At 40.0% G+C, this 16,407-nt stretch overlaps 1 protein-coding gene across 1 annotated transcript in view; it reads left to right on the top strand.

Moving 5' to 3' along the window:
* Positions 1-13,251, top strand: part of LOC141571772 (uncharacterized) — a 120,376-nt gene extending 107,125 nt beyond the window's left edge. The window contains exon 4 of the mRNA XM_074333906.1: positions 11,208-13,251. Within this exon, the coding sequence (XP_074190007.1) occupies positions 11,208-11,356 (149 nt within the window). The 3' untranslated portion in view covers positions 11,357-13,251. The remainder of the gene's footprint in view (positions 1-11,207) is intronic.
* The last annotated feature ends 3,156 nt before the right edge of the window (positions 13,252-16,407 follow it).

The raw sequence follows: 16,407 nt of genomic DNA, 5'->3' as shown, positions 1-16,407 counted from the left end.
CAAAACTGACACTTTCCTCCCTAATTTTTGTGAAAACTACTTTAGAAAAGAATAGAAAAGAAGCCAGTTTGACTCTTTGTTGTGTCCTTAAGACCGGGCTACCTGCGCTTTGCTCATTTTCGTGATTGGTTTAGGGTCTGATCCGAGATGAACTTTAATCTCTGCATTGCGGGAATTTAGTTCCTAATATGTCAACTCCATCCTGCTGAGTGTTCCATCAACACCCTTAACCCAGTTATCTGCAGGGACTTTGACCCCAGACGGGGAGTCCCAGATGGAAGCCAGGACATTGCTTCAGGATGGACTATGAAAAATGCATGTAGGATAGAAAAATGTGAATTATGTGTGAAACAAACAAAAGCACCAGGCAACATGGAATTTGTGTCAACAAAAGCTTGCTGCAAGCTGTTGCTTGCTTCTAAGGGGGAAAGCAGACTCTGGCGCCTGGGGAACAGTAGCAGGGAAGGACGTTTTTGCAGAAACAAAAGGGGTGACCTGTTTTGACGGTAATTTCTTTCAAGTTCTTAAGCTCTTCTCTTTCCTGCATGTACCTCCCCCAGCAACTTGGGAAGTTCCTGATTATGGAGCCAGTCTGAGCCATGAGGATGGGGATAACTGACATTTATAATATTTTGACACAGTCAAGAGACGAGAAAAACAGTCCAAAGGGTGGGGCCTCCAGTTGACTTTCTTGTTGATTATAAACCAGCTCCATGACAGCGTCACTTGGGTGAAGGAGGGGATGTCAGGGTTCTCAGGAGGACTCACGTACTGGAATGTCTAGCTCACGTTCCAATTAAAATATTCATTCTGGTGATATTAAACTATGTAGACTTTTGGTGCCACCAACTGAAAATGTTATAAGTACTGGTTTCCAAGCTAGCTGCAGAAATCCAAAACGATCATTCCCTCACTGAGAGATATTTCTTGGTAGGAGACAACCAATACATACATTTTTTGTAAGCAAATTATGTTCAGTTATTTGAAATGATTACCCTGTTCCTCTCTGGATCACTGCTGGAGACCCAGGCATCCAAGCGCCATAGGCAGCGATGTCAAATATAATAAATACCATTCGAATTAGGTTCTGAGGGCGGCACACGCAGCTCTAAGTTGGCTCACAGCCACTATTGCTACCACCAGAGCTGCCTTCCGAAGGTGTTCTGGGAGAAAAGAGCCCTGTGCAGTCCAATTGGCAAGCCTTCTGCATAAATACATCTCCCTTTACAAGGCTGGTGAGATTTTGTGGCCCGCAGGCCATAGCCTCAACCCAAATCCATGACCACCACACACTTTCATTAATGTGGGAGGTACCACTTCTTGCTCTCGCTTCTCCAAAAGGCTCCCGGGGCTCATTGCAGCTTTTTATAGAGAGATTGAGGGAGGCAGTCTGCCAGGTCTGTTGAAATGAGGCACCCCTCAAATAGAATTTGACTTCGTGAATAGAGAATATTCAATTTAATTCCATTCCATTTAATCCAATGCATATTTATTGAGTGCCAATTACATAACAGGTTCCGTGGACCTGCCTTAGCCTGGGCTCATTTCAACCTTATCTCATCCCCTTTCCCAGTCTTGGTTTCTTCATTTGTTAATTTATAGGTGGTAATACAATTCCCTCAGGATTCCTGGGAGCTTAAATGAGAATGTCTGTGTGGTGCACCCAGCCCTTTGCCTGGGACACGGTGGGCATGCAATGAATGGGCAGCATCTCCTGTCCTACTCCCCTTTCTCCGAATGCGCAGATACATAAATCTGTCAGCCCCCAGGAATCACTCCAGGCAGAGGCAGGAGATCTGTAGAGGGTGTCTCTGGTGAAGATTTCCTTCTCGGGACTGTATTTCTATGGTGAAGCAGTTGGGTTATGCTGCCAACTTCATAGGGTAGGGAAATTAAATGAGATAATGTCTGCAAAATGCTTAATGCATATTTAATGGCTCATATATTCCCTGCAATGTTATTACTATTATCTAATCTCTCTCTCTCTCTCTCTCTCTCTCCTCTATTTTTCTATGTCCATCTATACTTCTATCTATACATTTGTTTTGTTATTACTGATTATTTTCTCGGCTGGAAACCTCTTGGACTTTGAAGGTCCAGTGGCCCCTCTACATCTCTGTTGTGACTTCCTGGCTCCTTAAAGAGTTTGGATATGCCTCCATTCATTCCATAGACATTTACCAAGTACCTGCTAACTGCCAGATAGTTTGCTAAGCCCATGGGTCGCAAAGACAGGTTAGGTCACCAAAACTGGCCACACAGGCAGGATCTCTGACATCTAGCAGCTTATGATTTGCTGAGGGAACCAGAAAAGTAGACACATAATCTCAATACCATGCAAGAAACGCAAGGGCAGAGGTCAAAATGGGTGATGTGGGAGCACAGAGTAGGGACAGGCACCCCACGATGGGGCTGGTGGAAGGGGGCTTGGGATGGCTCCTGGCAGGGACAGCTCAGCACTGCATATGGAAGGACAGAGGTTTCTCAGTTCTCGAGAATACCAAAGAATTTCCACACACACTTGTGTCCTTGAAGCATCACGGGCCATCACAAGTGATGGAAAAGTCTCGATTCTGCCACCAGAATCTGGAAAGGCAGCATCATAGGCTGGGAATTCTGGGGGTGGGTGGGTGGGGGTTTCCATCCCAAAGACAGAAACACAACCTTCTTTTTCCCCTGACTCCACAGCAGAACTTTTTGAGAATGTGTGCCTGCACTCCCAGCTCTCCCCAGGTTTTTCACAGTAGGCCACCCCTGTGGGCTATCCCAGACAGTTGTGTCCCCATAGTCGCCTTGAGGAAAACCTCATCAGTACTGGGACCAGGAAGCACCCCTGTAACTGTAGACAATGTTTACAGGGAGACTCACACGGGAAAAAGAGCCCCAAGACCACCCCTTCCCTAATGTCCGCCTTCTGCTCTTGCGTCCACACATGGAGGGACAAAACGGCCATGCTGATGCCAAAGTGATGAGAGCAGGAAAGTTCATGAGCACTGTGAGGAGGTGATAACCAAAGACGCAGAAGGGCCTATGCCCTCCATTTCTGGTTTCTGGTGTGGAGAACATTGCTCTGAAACATCAGCGCTGGCTGCTCACTTCATGCCTTCGGCCCCAGTCAGGAAATCTTCCTCATCATTCCAGCCACATTTTCAGGGATCTGGACTTAGAAGCGTTATTCTTCCATCCAGGCCTGGGACTGAGCTGGCATCTGGGCCTGCCCTGTACTCTATGTCTCCTGCCCATTTCCTCCTACTGTGTCTCCCTGCTATTTCCTGTCCTCCTTTGCTTTCCCAGGAAGCCCTGAAAATGGCCCGGAATCTCATGACAAACCAAACAGCGAGCGTGATAGGGAACCTCTCCTGTAGGGCTTTCAGCCTCTCTCTCCTTCATACCTAGCTGGCTCCTCGGCAGGAGGTCATCGGCCAGTTCCTGGGCCTGAGGCCGTTGTTAGAAGCACCAACTCTATAGCAGCTTGCACAGACCTCCTTTCATCTGGCTGTTCTCAGATGTGAAGGACACAGAACAGAAATGGTCGAAAGGCCTGGTTAGTGGGGGGGTGAGGGAGAACAGGAGAGGGGGAATCAAAATTCAAGACCAAGGCCCCCATACACCCAGCTCTATGGCAGCTCATCAGTTTTCCCGCTTCTCCTCGCGTGGGAGCCTGTGTGTTGCTGCTGCAGCCGCGGCCGCATCTGTTAGCAATGAATAAAGATGGGGTGGTGGAGGTGGGGCCGGGGTGGGGGCAGGAGGAAGGTCTATTTAAACAAAATGTGTTTGCTCACACACATAAAACCACAGGCCTCCTGGAGGCGAGCACCCTATTGGGCCCCCTCATTCTTGAATCCATAATAAGGAGCATGTGATTGAAGAGCTGAAGCCTTTGCATCTCGTCGGTGGGCTGCGGCATTGCCAGTTCTTACAGATGAGGGGCTTGGGCAAGAAGAGTTCTCAGGGCCTTTGTTCTGCTGATGTCCTGTGTCCCGCAGGGACAGATTGGCTGGTCTAGAGCCGAGAACCCTCCAGTCCTCTCACCAGGCATAGAATCGGAATGCTGTAGGACTCAGCGTGGTTCTGGCCCACGGAGGAGGGAGACTGGGTCTTCTCCAGGCTTCCCAAGAGTGAAGCAGCCACGGTGGAAAAAGACTGTACAGTCCCCAGGGCAACACCGGACTCTTTATGTTAGCATTTCAGGCCTCCAGGCTCTGATGTCTGCTTTCCCATCATTCCCATCACACTGTCTCATGTTTACTTTATAGTCATGACCTCCAAGGAAACAAGAGGGAAGAAAAGTGCCAGGGAGGCAAAAGCCAGAATTCAGAGTCACTAGAATATTTCTGGAAGGCTTGACAGATGAAGGCAGTCTTGCATGTAGAAGGAAAAAAGTTCCAATTTTTCTCTTTAGCAAGGAATCCTCTTAGGAAATTATTGGGAAGAGACAAGAGTTGGAGGCTCCTCTCAAGTCCCTTAAGGACACAAAATGGGAATATAGAACGAAAGCACCACCCCCTCCCATCTTCCTTCTGTGGGCCCTGGGAGGTAGGGGTTCTCTGTGGGCAGGTGCAGCTCCCACACCAGCCGTACCCATGGCAGGGCTTGTGGCTGGTCCTGATACCCTCCACACTAGTGTTTCTATTTTTAAGAACCTTCATTGCCTTAGAGTGCTGACTAGGTGGGAGGTAGGAGAGAGGGGAAGAAGAGGCGTGGTATATGATAATATTTAGTGGTCTGGAAGTCTTCCATACCTGCTTCACAATAAGGGGATAAATCCACCAGAAGATGCAATGCACTCAGGCTGGGGTTGAAACGACATCAGTTAGGTGTCTCTTCCAGGAGGGTTGTGAAGGGAGGTGTCTACGAGGTCAGACAATTAAGTTTGTGAACTCATCCTAGAAATAGCGCTACATACCTCACTGCTGAATATCACTACGGTCACCTTCGATGTACTCCCTTTGGGAAGCTATGCACTGACATGGGCACCTAGTCCACCCTTCACAGCAATTTTGGACTCTTTTCCTGGAATGGCCATCAGAGCTGTCATTGTATTACCCTTGATGTCCTGAATGTCATCAAAATGTCTTTCTTTCAATATTTCCTTTATCTTTGGGTAAAGAAAGAAGTCATTGGGGGCCAGATCAGGTGAGTAGGGAGGGTGTTCCAATACAGTTATTTGTTTACTGGCTAAAAACTCCCTCACAGACAGTGCTGTGTGAGCTGGTGCATTGTCGTGATGCAAAAGCCATGAATTGTTGGTGAAAAGTTCAAGTCATCTAACTTTTTCATGCAGCCTTTTCAGCACTTCCAAATAGTAAACTTGGTTAACTGTTTGTCCACTTGGTACAAATTCATAATGAATAATCCCTCTGATATCAAAAATGGTTAGCAACATCATTGCAACAAGTTTGGGAACTTAATTGTCAGACCTGTACATCCCTTTGTTTTTCCGGGGCCAACCTTGATTGTGTACTCTAGGTACAGCTCAAGGGCCATCTTCGGTGAGCAAACTGGATGTCTTGTGCGCTTGTTATAAACTCGGTCAGCTTGGCCATCACTGACCCAATGTCTGACCCCGGAAATTAGCCTGTTAGTTCCCAAGTTTCCTGCATATCTTAAATGGGGAATTCCATTGCCCAGACCCCTCAGCAGCCTTGGGGATTAATGAAAGCCTTGTTCACAAATGTCTCAGACTCCATAAAGGTTTAGATCGATAATTAACAAGAAAGAGAAGGCATAAACATTTCAAATATATATCAACTCCCAGATCTGTAACAGCCAATAAGTCTAGAAACTGAGTGGCCACAATTTCCCTCAGTGACAGGCAGCCCATGCCTTTTCAAAAGTAATTCTTCAATAAGCATAAATTACCACTTGGGGAAACCTTCCATGTATGCCATGGCTATGGATTTATTAAGTGAAAATGAAACTTTTAAATAAATATCTGAAACAAAAAATGTATTTCCCATCTAATCAGGCCACAGAGGCAGGAGCTTTTAAAGTGCTATGTATCGTGGACTCTGAGAGTAAAAAGCTGAACCCGTTTTCTTAGAAGTCACTCTGCTGAGTCAGTCGCTGCCATGAAATCTGCCTCCCCAACTCTCCAAACACTTGGATCCTCCCAGTTCTTGGTACTTGCCAAGAGCAACGAGGGCACAAAAGTTGCCAGGATTTCCCCAATCTCTCAGGGAACCTGACAGATTCTGAGTCTGAGGCATCTTGTTACCCTAGCAAGACCTTGATTTGAATTTCCCTCTCAGGCTCTCAGCAGACTTCATTTATTCACCTTCCCAACCAATTGTTCCAGCTACATTGTCTTCCCTGCAAGGGCAGAATAGGCTAGTGCTTCAGCTTTCAGTTAGTTTTGTTACTAACGAATCCTTGCAAGAGACTAACTGAATACCAAATATAAGATGGAGGGATATATCAAAAATCTCACCAGCCCCACAAATGCTGGATGGGATTGCCTGTTGTGTAGGTACCCTATTGGTCTCTCCAGCAATCATTCTAGCCTTTCTCTCTTGGCGGCTTCCCAGCTCCAGGTTTGGACCCTCATGTACATTAAATCAATCAGTCATTCCTACTTCTCTTGCCAAAGAAGGATGCGGGTGAGAACTCAGGCCCAAGCTCATTATCATGTGACATCTCCTGTTGGCAAGAATTTGTTCATTCATGAACAGGAATCATACTTATAGCGATGAGGTATAAAAAGATATTTTTTAAGCAGCTTTAGATGAAGTTTTCCTTGCTCACAAGGAAAACCTCAGAAAGAGTTAGTCTCTCACTCCTGTTGGCAAAAATGAGGAAGTATTGCTATTGGTAGACATCCTGTGATAGAAAAGGGACCCAGCCTTAGGATAAAGCTGAATCTATGGAAAATAGAGTAGTGATGAAAATGAAACAACAACAACAAAAATTGGTCCTTGATGTCCTCATAGAGGGACTAGGTTAATTTCTTTTCCCTCAGAAAATTCAAGTTCTAACATAAGTCTTTCCAGGACTGTGAAAGTTGGGGTATCTCATAGATTGTTGAGTCTTCCAGTCTATTCTTGGAGAGAAATGTCAGGGTTGGAAACAATAATTACACTATATTGCTGTATACAAATGCTGGGGTTAATGTGCTTATATTACATTACATATTTTTCATCAATTTTCTTGAGGAATATCGATTTATAATTGTATTATTTGGGAAGTCTTTGTAAGTTTTGGTATTAGGATTATGCTGGAATTATAAAGTGGCATGGGAAGTGTGTTCTGTTAAACTTTGTGTAAAATTAGTGTTATTTCTTCCTTAAATGCTTTATAGAATTAACCAGTAAAATCACTGGGTTCTGGTATTTTATTAGGGGGACATTTTTGATAAAAAACAGTTTCTTTATAAAGTACTATTCAGACTTCATTTTATCTTGTGCCATTTTAGTAAGTTATATTTTAAAAAATGCATCCATTTCACCAAAGGTATTTAATTTGTTGGCATACATCAAGTGTTGCATAATATTTATTATACATTTGATGTTTTTAGGGTTGATAGATATAACATCTTTCATTCTCAGTCTTGTTAATTTTATTCCCCTTCATTCTTTTCTATGTCATCAGTCTAAGTGTTTCTTAATTTTGTTGAATTTTTTTCTTCAAAGATTCAAACTTTGGCTTTCATAGTTTACTAATCTTTTTCCTGTTTTAAATGGATTTTTTTGCTTTTACCTGTATTTATTTCTTCCTTCTACCTACTCTGTATTTACTTTACTTTTATATTTCTAACTTCTTAAAGTGGAACCTTAGGTCATTGATTTTTTTCTTTAGAATTGCCTATCAGCATCAACGCGATATGTTTTTCTCTAAGCACTGATTTAGCTGAATCCCACAAATTTTTACATGTTGCCTTCTTATTATCATTGAATTTTAAAATGTTTGTTATTTCCATTGTCATATCTTTTTTGACCAACATATTATATAAACATATGTTTACTTTCCAAACAGTTGGGGCTTTTAAAAGATATTTTATTCATAATGAATATTAATTTAATTCCACATAGTCAGAAAACATACCTGTTATATTTCTATCCTTTTGAATATGTAGGGTCTTATTTGGCCCAGCATATGATCTATCTAGGTGAATATCCCATATACATTTGAAAAGGATATGTATTCTGCTGTTGTTGGCAGTAATATCCTACAAACAATAATTACATCAATGATCTGAGCAACACATTATTTTTGTATCATTATTGTATTATTTTTTGAAAAAGGGTGTTTTAAACTATTCTTGTCAAGTTGTCTATTTCTCTTTTTAATTATGCCAGTTTTTCCTTTACGTATTTTGAAACTCTTCTATTAGATATATGCATATTTGTAGTTGTCATGAATTCCTGAAAAGATCTATTGTATTTGGTAATAGTACAGACATCTTTGTCTTCTTATGCGTACTGTTTTCAAAGTACATATTTTCCCATCCCTTCATTTCAAAGTTTGTCTTTATATTTGATACGAGTCTTATATCTTACTTTCATGTTTAAAAATTTTTTAAAAATCCATTTTGGCAATTTCCTGCCCTTTGCTTGGAGTGTTTCTTCCATTAAAATTTAATACAATGTTGACATGTTTTATGTAAGTCTAGCATTGTATTATTTATTTTCTGCTAATCCCCTATTTTTCTCCCAGTTTTATTGAGATGTAATTGACATACAATCCTATATAAGTTTAAGGTATAAAGTACAATGATTTGACTTACATATATCATGAAATGATTACCACAATAAGTTTAGTTACCTATTATCTCATATAGATGAAAAAAAACCCCAAAAAGAAACACCTCCCCCAACTTTTTTCCTTTTAATCAGAACTCTTAGGATTTACTCTTTTAACAATTTTCATACATACCATATAGCAGTGTTAACTATAGTCGTCATGATGGTTGCCAGCTGGGAGTGGGGTCTGGGGGTGGGTAAAAAAGGATTAAGAGGTACAAGTTACAATAGTCATGGGGTTTAAAGTACAGTATAAGGCGTATTCCATGTTTCCCCCAAAATAAGACATAGCCGGACAATCAGCTGTAATGCATCTTTTGGAGCAAAAATTAATGTAAGACACAGTCTTATTATATCATATTATAAAATACCCAGTATTATATTATATTATACTATATATTTTAATATAAGACTGGGTCTTTTATTAATTTTTGCTCCAAAAGACTCATTAGAGCTGATTGTCTGGCTAGGTCTTATTTTTGGGGAAACATGGTAGTCAATAATATTGTAATAACTATGTTTGTTGTCAGGTGGGTACTAGATTTATTGGGGTGACCACTTTGTAAGTTATATAAATGTCTAATCACTATGTGGTACACCTAAAACTAAAATAATACTGTATGTCAACTGTAATTGAAAAATAAAACAGTTATAAAGAAAACCATGTAACTTCATTTAAAAATATATCATTGCCTACTTTTAAAAAATTTTGTTACTCCTTTCTGATTCTTTTGGATTATTTGAATATGAAAAAAAATTTTTGATTTTAACTTATCAATTGACTTTTTAGCTATATCTGTTGTATTATCTGCTAGTGGCTTTAGGGTTTAAAATATACACCTTTAAATTATCACAACCTAATTAGACTTTAGATTAATTTTAATATATTTTGTATGTATTACATCTAAATATATTACACATACCACATGACAATGTTATAATTTTGCTTTAACCAGCCCTGTGTATCTTAAAATAATTAAGATGAAAGCATTGTCTTTTTATGTATGCCACGATATTTACCATTTTCAATGGTAGTCATTTCTTCCCGAAGATCTGAGTTTCCACTTACTTTCATCACTTTCATTTTCCTTCTGTTTGACTTGGATCCTCTAAATTTTCTTGGTTTTATTTTATTCCTGAAAATATTATTCAGTAAGTGTAGTTTTAGCCTGTGAACGTATGTCTTCCTCCAGTTGTATAAAATTTTTAGTTCTTTCTGTTTTCTTACTGCTCCATTGTCTTTATTTAAAATATATATTTGATGATTTTGCTTAACTCTAGCTTTTATATCTCTTAACTGACATTCTAGTTAAATTCCTCTGCACTATTTTCCAATTCACCAATTCCTCTTTTATTGTGTCCATTCTAGATTTTATTAGATTTTTCTCATTTTAATGACTCTATTTTGAAATTCCTGTTCTTGCTCAATTTCTGCCAATTTTTGTTTCCTATTTTATTTTCTTATTCAATTTTATAGAAATTATCCCTTTATTTCTCTTATGTTCTTACACAAATTTATAATTTTTCTCAGAGTATCATATAAAGTTAATGTCCTCTGAGGAAAGCAGCTTTTCAATGTGTTAATAATTTTTAGCTGCCTTTCGTATCCTAAGACTTATTTATGCACTTTAAATTTTAATCTCAGATGGATTTGAAAGTATATTTTCCTCATTTTCCCACCTGTGTGTATCCTTCTTATTCTACCAAGTTTGTAGATGTCACCTTGTAGCTCTCCTGAACCTGCAGACCAGCTCCACATATTCTAATGACATTGTAGAACTCCTTCCCTGTGGTACTTTGTAGAAATGACAAATCTGATCACTGAAGCAGCAGGTAACTTGATTCTATTTCTGGCCTTTGTGCTCTCCTGCATCCCTCTGACCACAGTTTCCTATCAGCACACACCCTAGGTTGAATCCACAATAGCTTCTTTTGTGTCATGGTTGGAAATGTCTCTATAGTACTTTACTTCAGGTACTGGACCTGCTTTAATCTCCCGGTTTGCATGGAGCCCTTGTGGTCCATTTTGACCCATAGGAACTGAGTTCCTGGCTACCAGTGCTTTGCTTTGGATCGTGATCTAGAAGGCTCAAGGCTTCAGCTCTGCTCACTGCTTTGCATTTAAGTTCTATTTCAGACCATGGTGGTGTTTGTTATATTTTTGAGCCAAGCTCTGTCTTTTAGATTTCTCTTTTTATATTTAATTTATCATTGCTATGTGTTTAAAGCTGACAAAGTGTACTGGGCATAAACCTAATATGTCATCTTTGCCAGAACTCTTCTTCTCATTTTATAAATGGAGAACGGAGGCTCAGAAAGGGGAAATGCCCCATCTAGGGCCTTACAGGAAACTTGTACCAGGACCTGAGCAGACACTCAGGTGTCCTGACTCTAAGCCCTGGGAATTTTCACTGTCCCCAGATGCTCAGAAACCGACTCAGCACTGAGCTGCTTCCTGCTTTCTTGCAGGAATGAAGCAGGAGGCAGAGACAGCTGCTGGGGAGAAGCACCTGATGTTTCTCGATAAGGTGGAGAAGATGTTTAACAGATTTCATCACTGCCAAATTCATGTCTGCCTCAAACACCTTTCTTTCAGCAAGCTGTCACAGTCTGAGTGAAGCACGTCACCCCACAGTGTGAGGTGCCACAGGAAGCCAATGACCTTTGCATTCACCACAACAACTGAAGCTCTAGAAACACTATTTTCCCTTTGAGGGCTCCCTTATAAAGGAGAGATAAAGGAAGAAAATTGACTTCCAACTTGAAATAGGCAAACATTTTATTGTATGTTGTACAAATAAATCTAATACAATTGTCAGTTGAAAAATGTCACTCAGCTTCAGGAAAAAAAAAAAAGTTCCATGTGGTATGTGTATTGTGGGAAAACAATTTTTAAAACCTGCTTGCTGGGTACCGTCACCTGATCCATTCCTCATAATATTGCATAGCTATGTGATGAAGGGCAATCAGACTAAACTATTTTATTACTTAAAAGTCTATAAATCAAGATTTTTAACTACAATGTGAAGGAAGCTATTTTTCCTCCTTTTGATTACTTAAAACTAGCTAAGAAATAAATACTTTTGGTCTCTACAGCCATAGCAAACACACTGCAGGATGAAAATGATATTAGATTTTCTCTCCGTTCCAACTGGCCTGCCTTTATGCACTGGGACCTCTTTAATTTCTGAAGCTTTATGGCTGGTTCCCCATCCATGTGACCACTTTCTCCCTAATCGCTATAATTCAGAGTTCCAAATGAAACCATACACACTCAGAAGGCCACTTTTACTTGCAAAATGTGTATTGGAAGATGGTTTGTTCAGTTCTGTGCATTGAGCTCTTGAGCAGCTCTCACCAGCCAGCAGTGGTATTAGTAGGTATTCAGTCAACCGAATGCCTGCTGGTCAAGAGCGGCCACCACCTCTGAAGATTGTCATTACTGAACATAGCTATGGGAAGGGGCATTTCCCTCACTATGTTCTAAGATTAATGTGGTAGCAGTTGACCAAGGTGACTAGGCCAAGCAGAGGATGTTTGAAGGATCACGTCTGTGTTTATCTAATGCTTTGAAGATAAAGGTGAAGATCAGCAAATTCCTATTATTGCAAATGATCTGATAATGACTGTAAGAATTATCCTCATCCAACCATAGATTAGCATTAGATACATTCAAGTACATCAAGTTTCATAAAGCAGTGCACACTCCTCAGCTGTAGGGTTTACTGTGAGTGACAATGCCAATCAAATAACCATGAACGGGAAAGCCCCTCTGCTTACTCACTAGATCGCAGATTTAGCTACCTCTCTTGCACTTGCAAACAAGTAACACAGGCAGCAAATGCACTAGACATGGCTGGAGAGAGGCCAGGGAGGGGAGAGGGTGATTCAGCTCCCTGTATTTCTGTCTCCATAATGTCAAACAGTGAGTATCTTCAATGAACCAGCTAATATCTCTGTGTTGAACTAACAGGTTGTTTTGACATCGTTAGACACAACCAAACAAAGAATGAAAACAACTTGGTAGCGGTATTTCACAGTTCCTGACTATAGGCACAAAGCAATCAAACACACCTGCACGAAATCCTGAACTATATGCTTTGATCCTGGCTTCGGTCAAGGTCGCTACCAACCCTCCCCTTCTTGATGAAGTTTTTCCAACTGAAGTAACCGCGGCCCTGTGTCTCACCCTGTCCAGATCGCAGAGTGAGACCTACCTCTTACCTTTACTTGCATAAGCAGGTGCTCATCCACAGTTTGGATGCTCTGCCATGTCAGGCAGGTAGGCGAGAACGATGGGGGGTTTCCTAGGCCTAGAACCTGCTACAACTTGGAGACCAGGCTGCAGGTGGGAAGAGATGATCAAATAATCAGAAGCTGGGTGCCCTGCATTTAATGTAGTTTTCACATCCTGGAGCTTGAAAATCTTGACACATAAAGGTTAAAGAGATTCTCGTGGCAGAAAAAGAGGTTTTTGTTTTTGTTCTTTTCCAGTGTGGTATTGTGCATTTATTCTTTTAGTGTATGTGCTGCCGAAGCGAGCACGTGTGCGTTTATTCTTTAAAAGATTTTTATTAAGCATATAGCTGACATACAGTATTATATTAGCTTCAGGTATATGCCATAGTTCTTCAACATTTATATACCTAAGGAAGTAAGTGATCACCACGATAAGCCCAGCCACCATTTGACACTGTGTCATACTAGCACAATATTATTGACTATTCCCTATGCTGTATATTAGCAAAAGAGGTTTGATGTAAACTTCACATGCTTCGCATAAGGGGGAGTAAATTTTAAAAGTCTGATGTTATAGAAATGAGCCCAAAAGAGTTTTGAATCAATTCAGAGGTGATACATCCATTATGTGTTAGGAAGGAACCTGTTATGTTCAGGTGTCCACTCTTAGTCCAGTTCTCCTCCAATGGACCTCCTGGCATCCCAGTGAGAGGAAGAATCCAGGGCTGGAAGGATGCTGGTCCTGGTGGCAGGTGTCTCCTCTCTCATGTGGCAGGACAATGCAGGGTTGGCGTGCAACAGCCCTGTCTGAGGTACAAGATCCTGCCCTTCCTCTGCTTTCAAACTTCCTGGAGCACTCTTATCCTTACCCAGGGTTCCTCCCCTCCTTCCTTCCTTCCTTCTTGCCTTCCTTTTCCCCTTCCTTTTCCCTTCATTCTATTACTTCAACTAGTTATCTTCAAGGTTTGTTGATAATCTCTATAATTTTCTTTGTTTCATTTTATTCTTTTCCTCTCACCTCTGTTGTTGACTTCTCATTATCTCTGGATTTACTACTTTTTAAAAGCTTAAACCTATTTTATTAATTTTCAATCTTTAATTTTTTCTAATATATAAATGGAAGACTTTAAATTTTCCTCTGAGAACTTCTTGGATGCCAGCTGTCCAATAAAAATGTAACCATGACTACAACTGTACCTATAATGTGTGGCTATATATTGCTTTTATTTTGTAATTCAGTTTTAAATATTTAAATTTCTATTTTGATATCTTCAGTTTGGCATGGTGTTTTCTTTTCTTTTTCTCCTTTCCTCGCTTTATTGGATAGGTTATTTCCCCTTTTCTATTTCTTCCTCTAGTAGGTTGGAAATTATACATTTTATTGCGATACTTTTGTGATTTCTTTAACATTTTTACCATTCACACTTCAGTTAACACAGTCCAAATTTTATCAATATCCTTATCTTCCTTCTGAATATCTTTGTTTTTATTGGTATTTAGTTATTTACTCTACTTTGGTTTTAAACTCCCTCAAGTAGATTGTCCTCATCATCCTCGTCATCCTTAGTAGTATTTTTAACAGTTAATGCTAATCTAAATTTATCAAAAATTTTGTCCTTTCTTTCTCCTCCAGTGATTTTGTACCAGCTGTTTTAAATATCTCATATCAAACAAGATTACAACATTGACTTCTGGAGGAGTGAGTGGCATTTCACATTTGTACACGATTTCCCTTTTAAAACCACTTTTATCCCACAGAACGTAGTGTGGCAAGTTAGCTTTCAAGACAATGTGTAATTGTCTGACATCCACTCAATCAGTGTCAAACTTCGAAACTCCCAAGTAACTAGGGACAAGTCTACTGGAATTATATTACGTTTAGGAAAGAGGTGTCATTCTCTTATCGGTCAGGTTCCCATCCCCATCTCTTGTCACTCCTGGTGTAGCATCAAATACATGCTAGTGGAAGCCTCAGGATTTAACACAATTAAGAAGAATGATGTGCAACTAATATACACTTTGATTGGTTCTTTCAAATTATTTGAAGCCGTGTTTCCCTGTTGACTCTGGAGACAGACATTGGGGTCCTTCACTTTCAGTATCAGATTTGATATGTGGTATAAGCGGCCGATAAACTAGGATTTTAGTATTTTTCTAAATTTAAATCTAACAACTCAGCCATTACAAAAATCTTTTTTTTTTTCATTAGGAATCTGTATTTTCTTCATCTGTTAGTCCATTCTTTTGATACACTATGCTTCAGATATGTTGTAGCTTTACTCTGAGGAAAAGAGAAACATTTAGAAGTTTGATTTTTACAACAGTGGGTTCTACTGACTCTTCAATAGCCTAATAATCTGGAAGTTGCCGTGGCCCTACTATTCAATACATCTCCAAATCTAAATATATATGTGAATGTATAGGATGCATATGTTGACTGCTAGCTCTGTACACAGAAACCAACACAAAAAGTACTTTGTTTCCTACCAAAAGTTCTAGAAATATTAGGATGATCTGAGTATATATGGTCACATGGCAATATTTCTACTGAACATCAGGCAAAATATCTGGTCTAAGCTTCCAACTTTTCATTCAAGTTGCCAGTTGTGTCTAATTGGTAAAGTCATATAATAAATACTCTGTCTACTCTTTTAAAATGAACCATTGATAATGCATTAATATAGATAACGTGACAAACATTGGGCTCTTTTAATAACCCTGATTCATCTTTGTCCCTCCTTTTTTTCATCCCTTTTATCTGATAGAATAATATGTATCCTCCTTTAGATCATGAATTCCCTAGAGACAAGGTTTGATTTTATTAAGTTCTTTATTTCTTATAGAACCTTACACGGGTTTCATAGGCAATGGGAATGCCGGTAATGCTGTAAAAAGGAATTAAAGAATGCATGAATGAATGAATGAATGAATGAATGAATGAATGAACATTTGTCCTTTGTAGCCTTGGTACTTTGGCTCAGGATCTAGGGATGATGGAGGGCATGCTTATGGGACTATTACTGCAAGTGAGTCCCAGCATCCCAGGTGGTCCGGAGCAGATTTCTGGGGAAACTGTGTTCCCATTTTCTCCATTCTTGCTAGGATTAGTGGAGGAAAAGAAAGGCTGATGGCAAAGTTGCATGTTGAATGAATTTATAAGCAGATTATATGCAAAATACTCTTACTAGTTCTATCTGTCTGGACATCTCATGCCTTCCTGCACCTGCACCCCCCCCCCCGCCATTACATTGAGTAAACCTACAGATTAAAAAAAAAAAAAATGAATCCATCTTTATCATTTCTCAGATTCTGAATATTTAGTCACCACTGTATTTTATATCAGCCACACTCTTTTTCTTGGCCATGTGTCTACATTTCTGTGCACTTACTGTCTGGACATGCTCCTTCTTAATATTTAAACAAAGTCCAA

This window comes from Rhinolophus sinicus, linkage group LG05 (genome assembly GCF_036562045.2).
Source record: "Rhinolophus sinicus isolate RSC01 linkage group LG05, ASM3656204v1, whole genome shotgun sequence".
Classification (NCBI taxonomy): domain Eukaryota; kingdom Metazoa; phylum Chordata; class Mammalia; order Chiroptera; family Rhinolophidae; genus Rhinolophus; species Rhinolophus sinicus.
The sequence above is the reverse complement of the archived record's forward strand: the minus strand, read 5'-3'. Positions and strand labels throughout refer to the sequence as shown.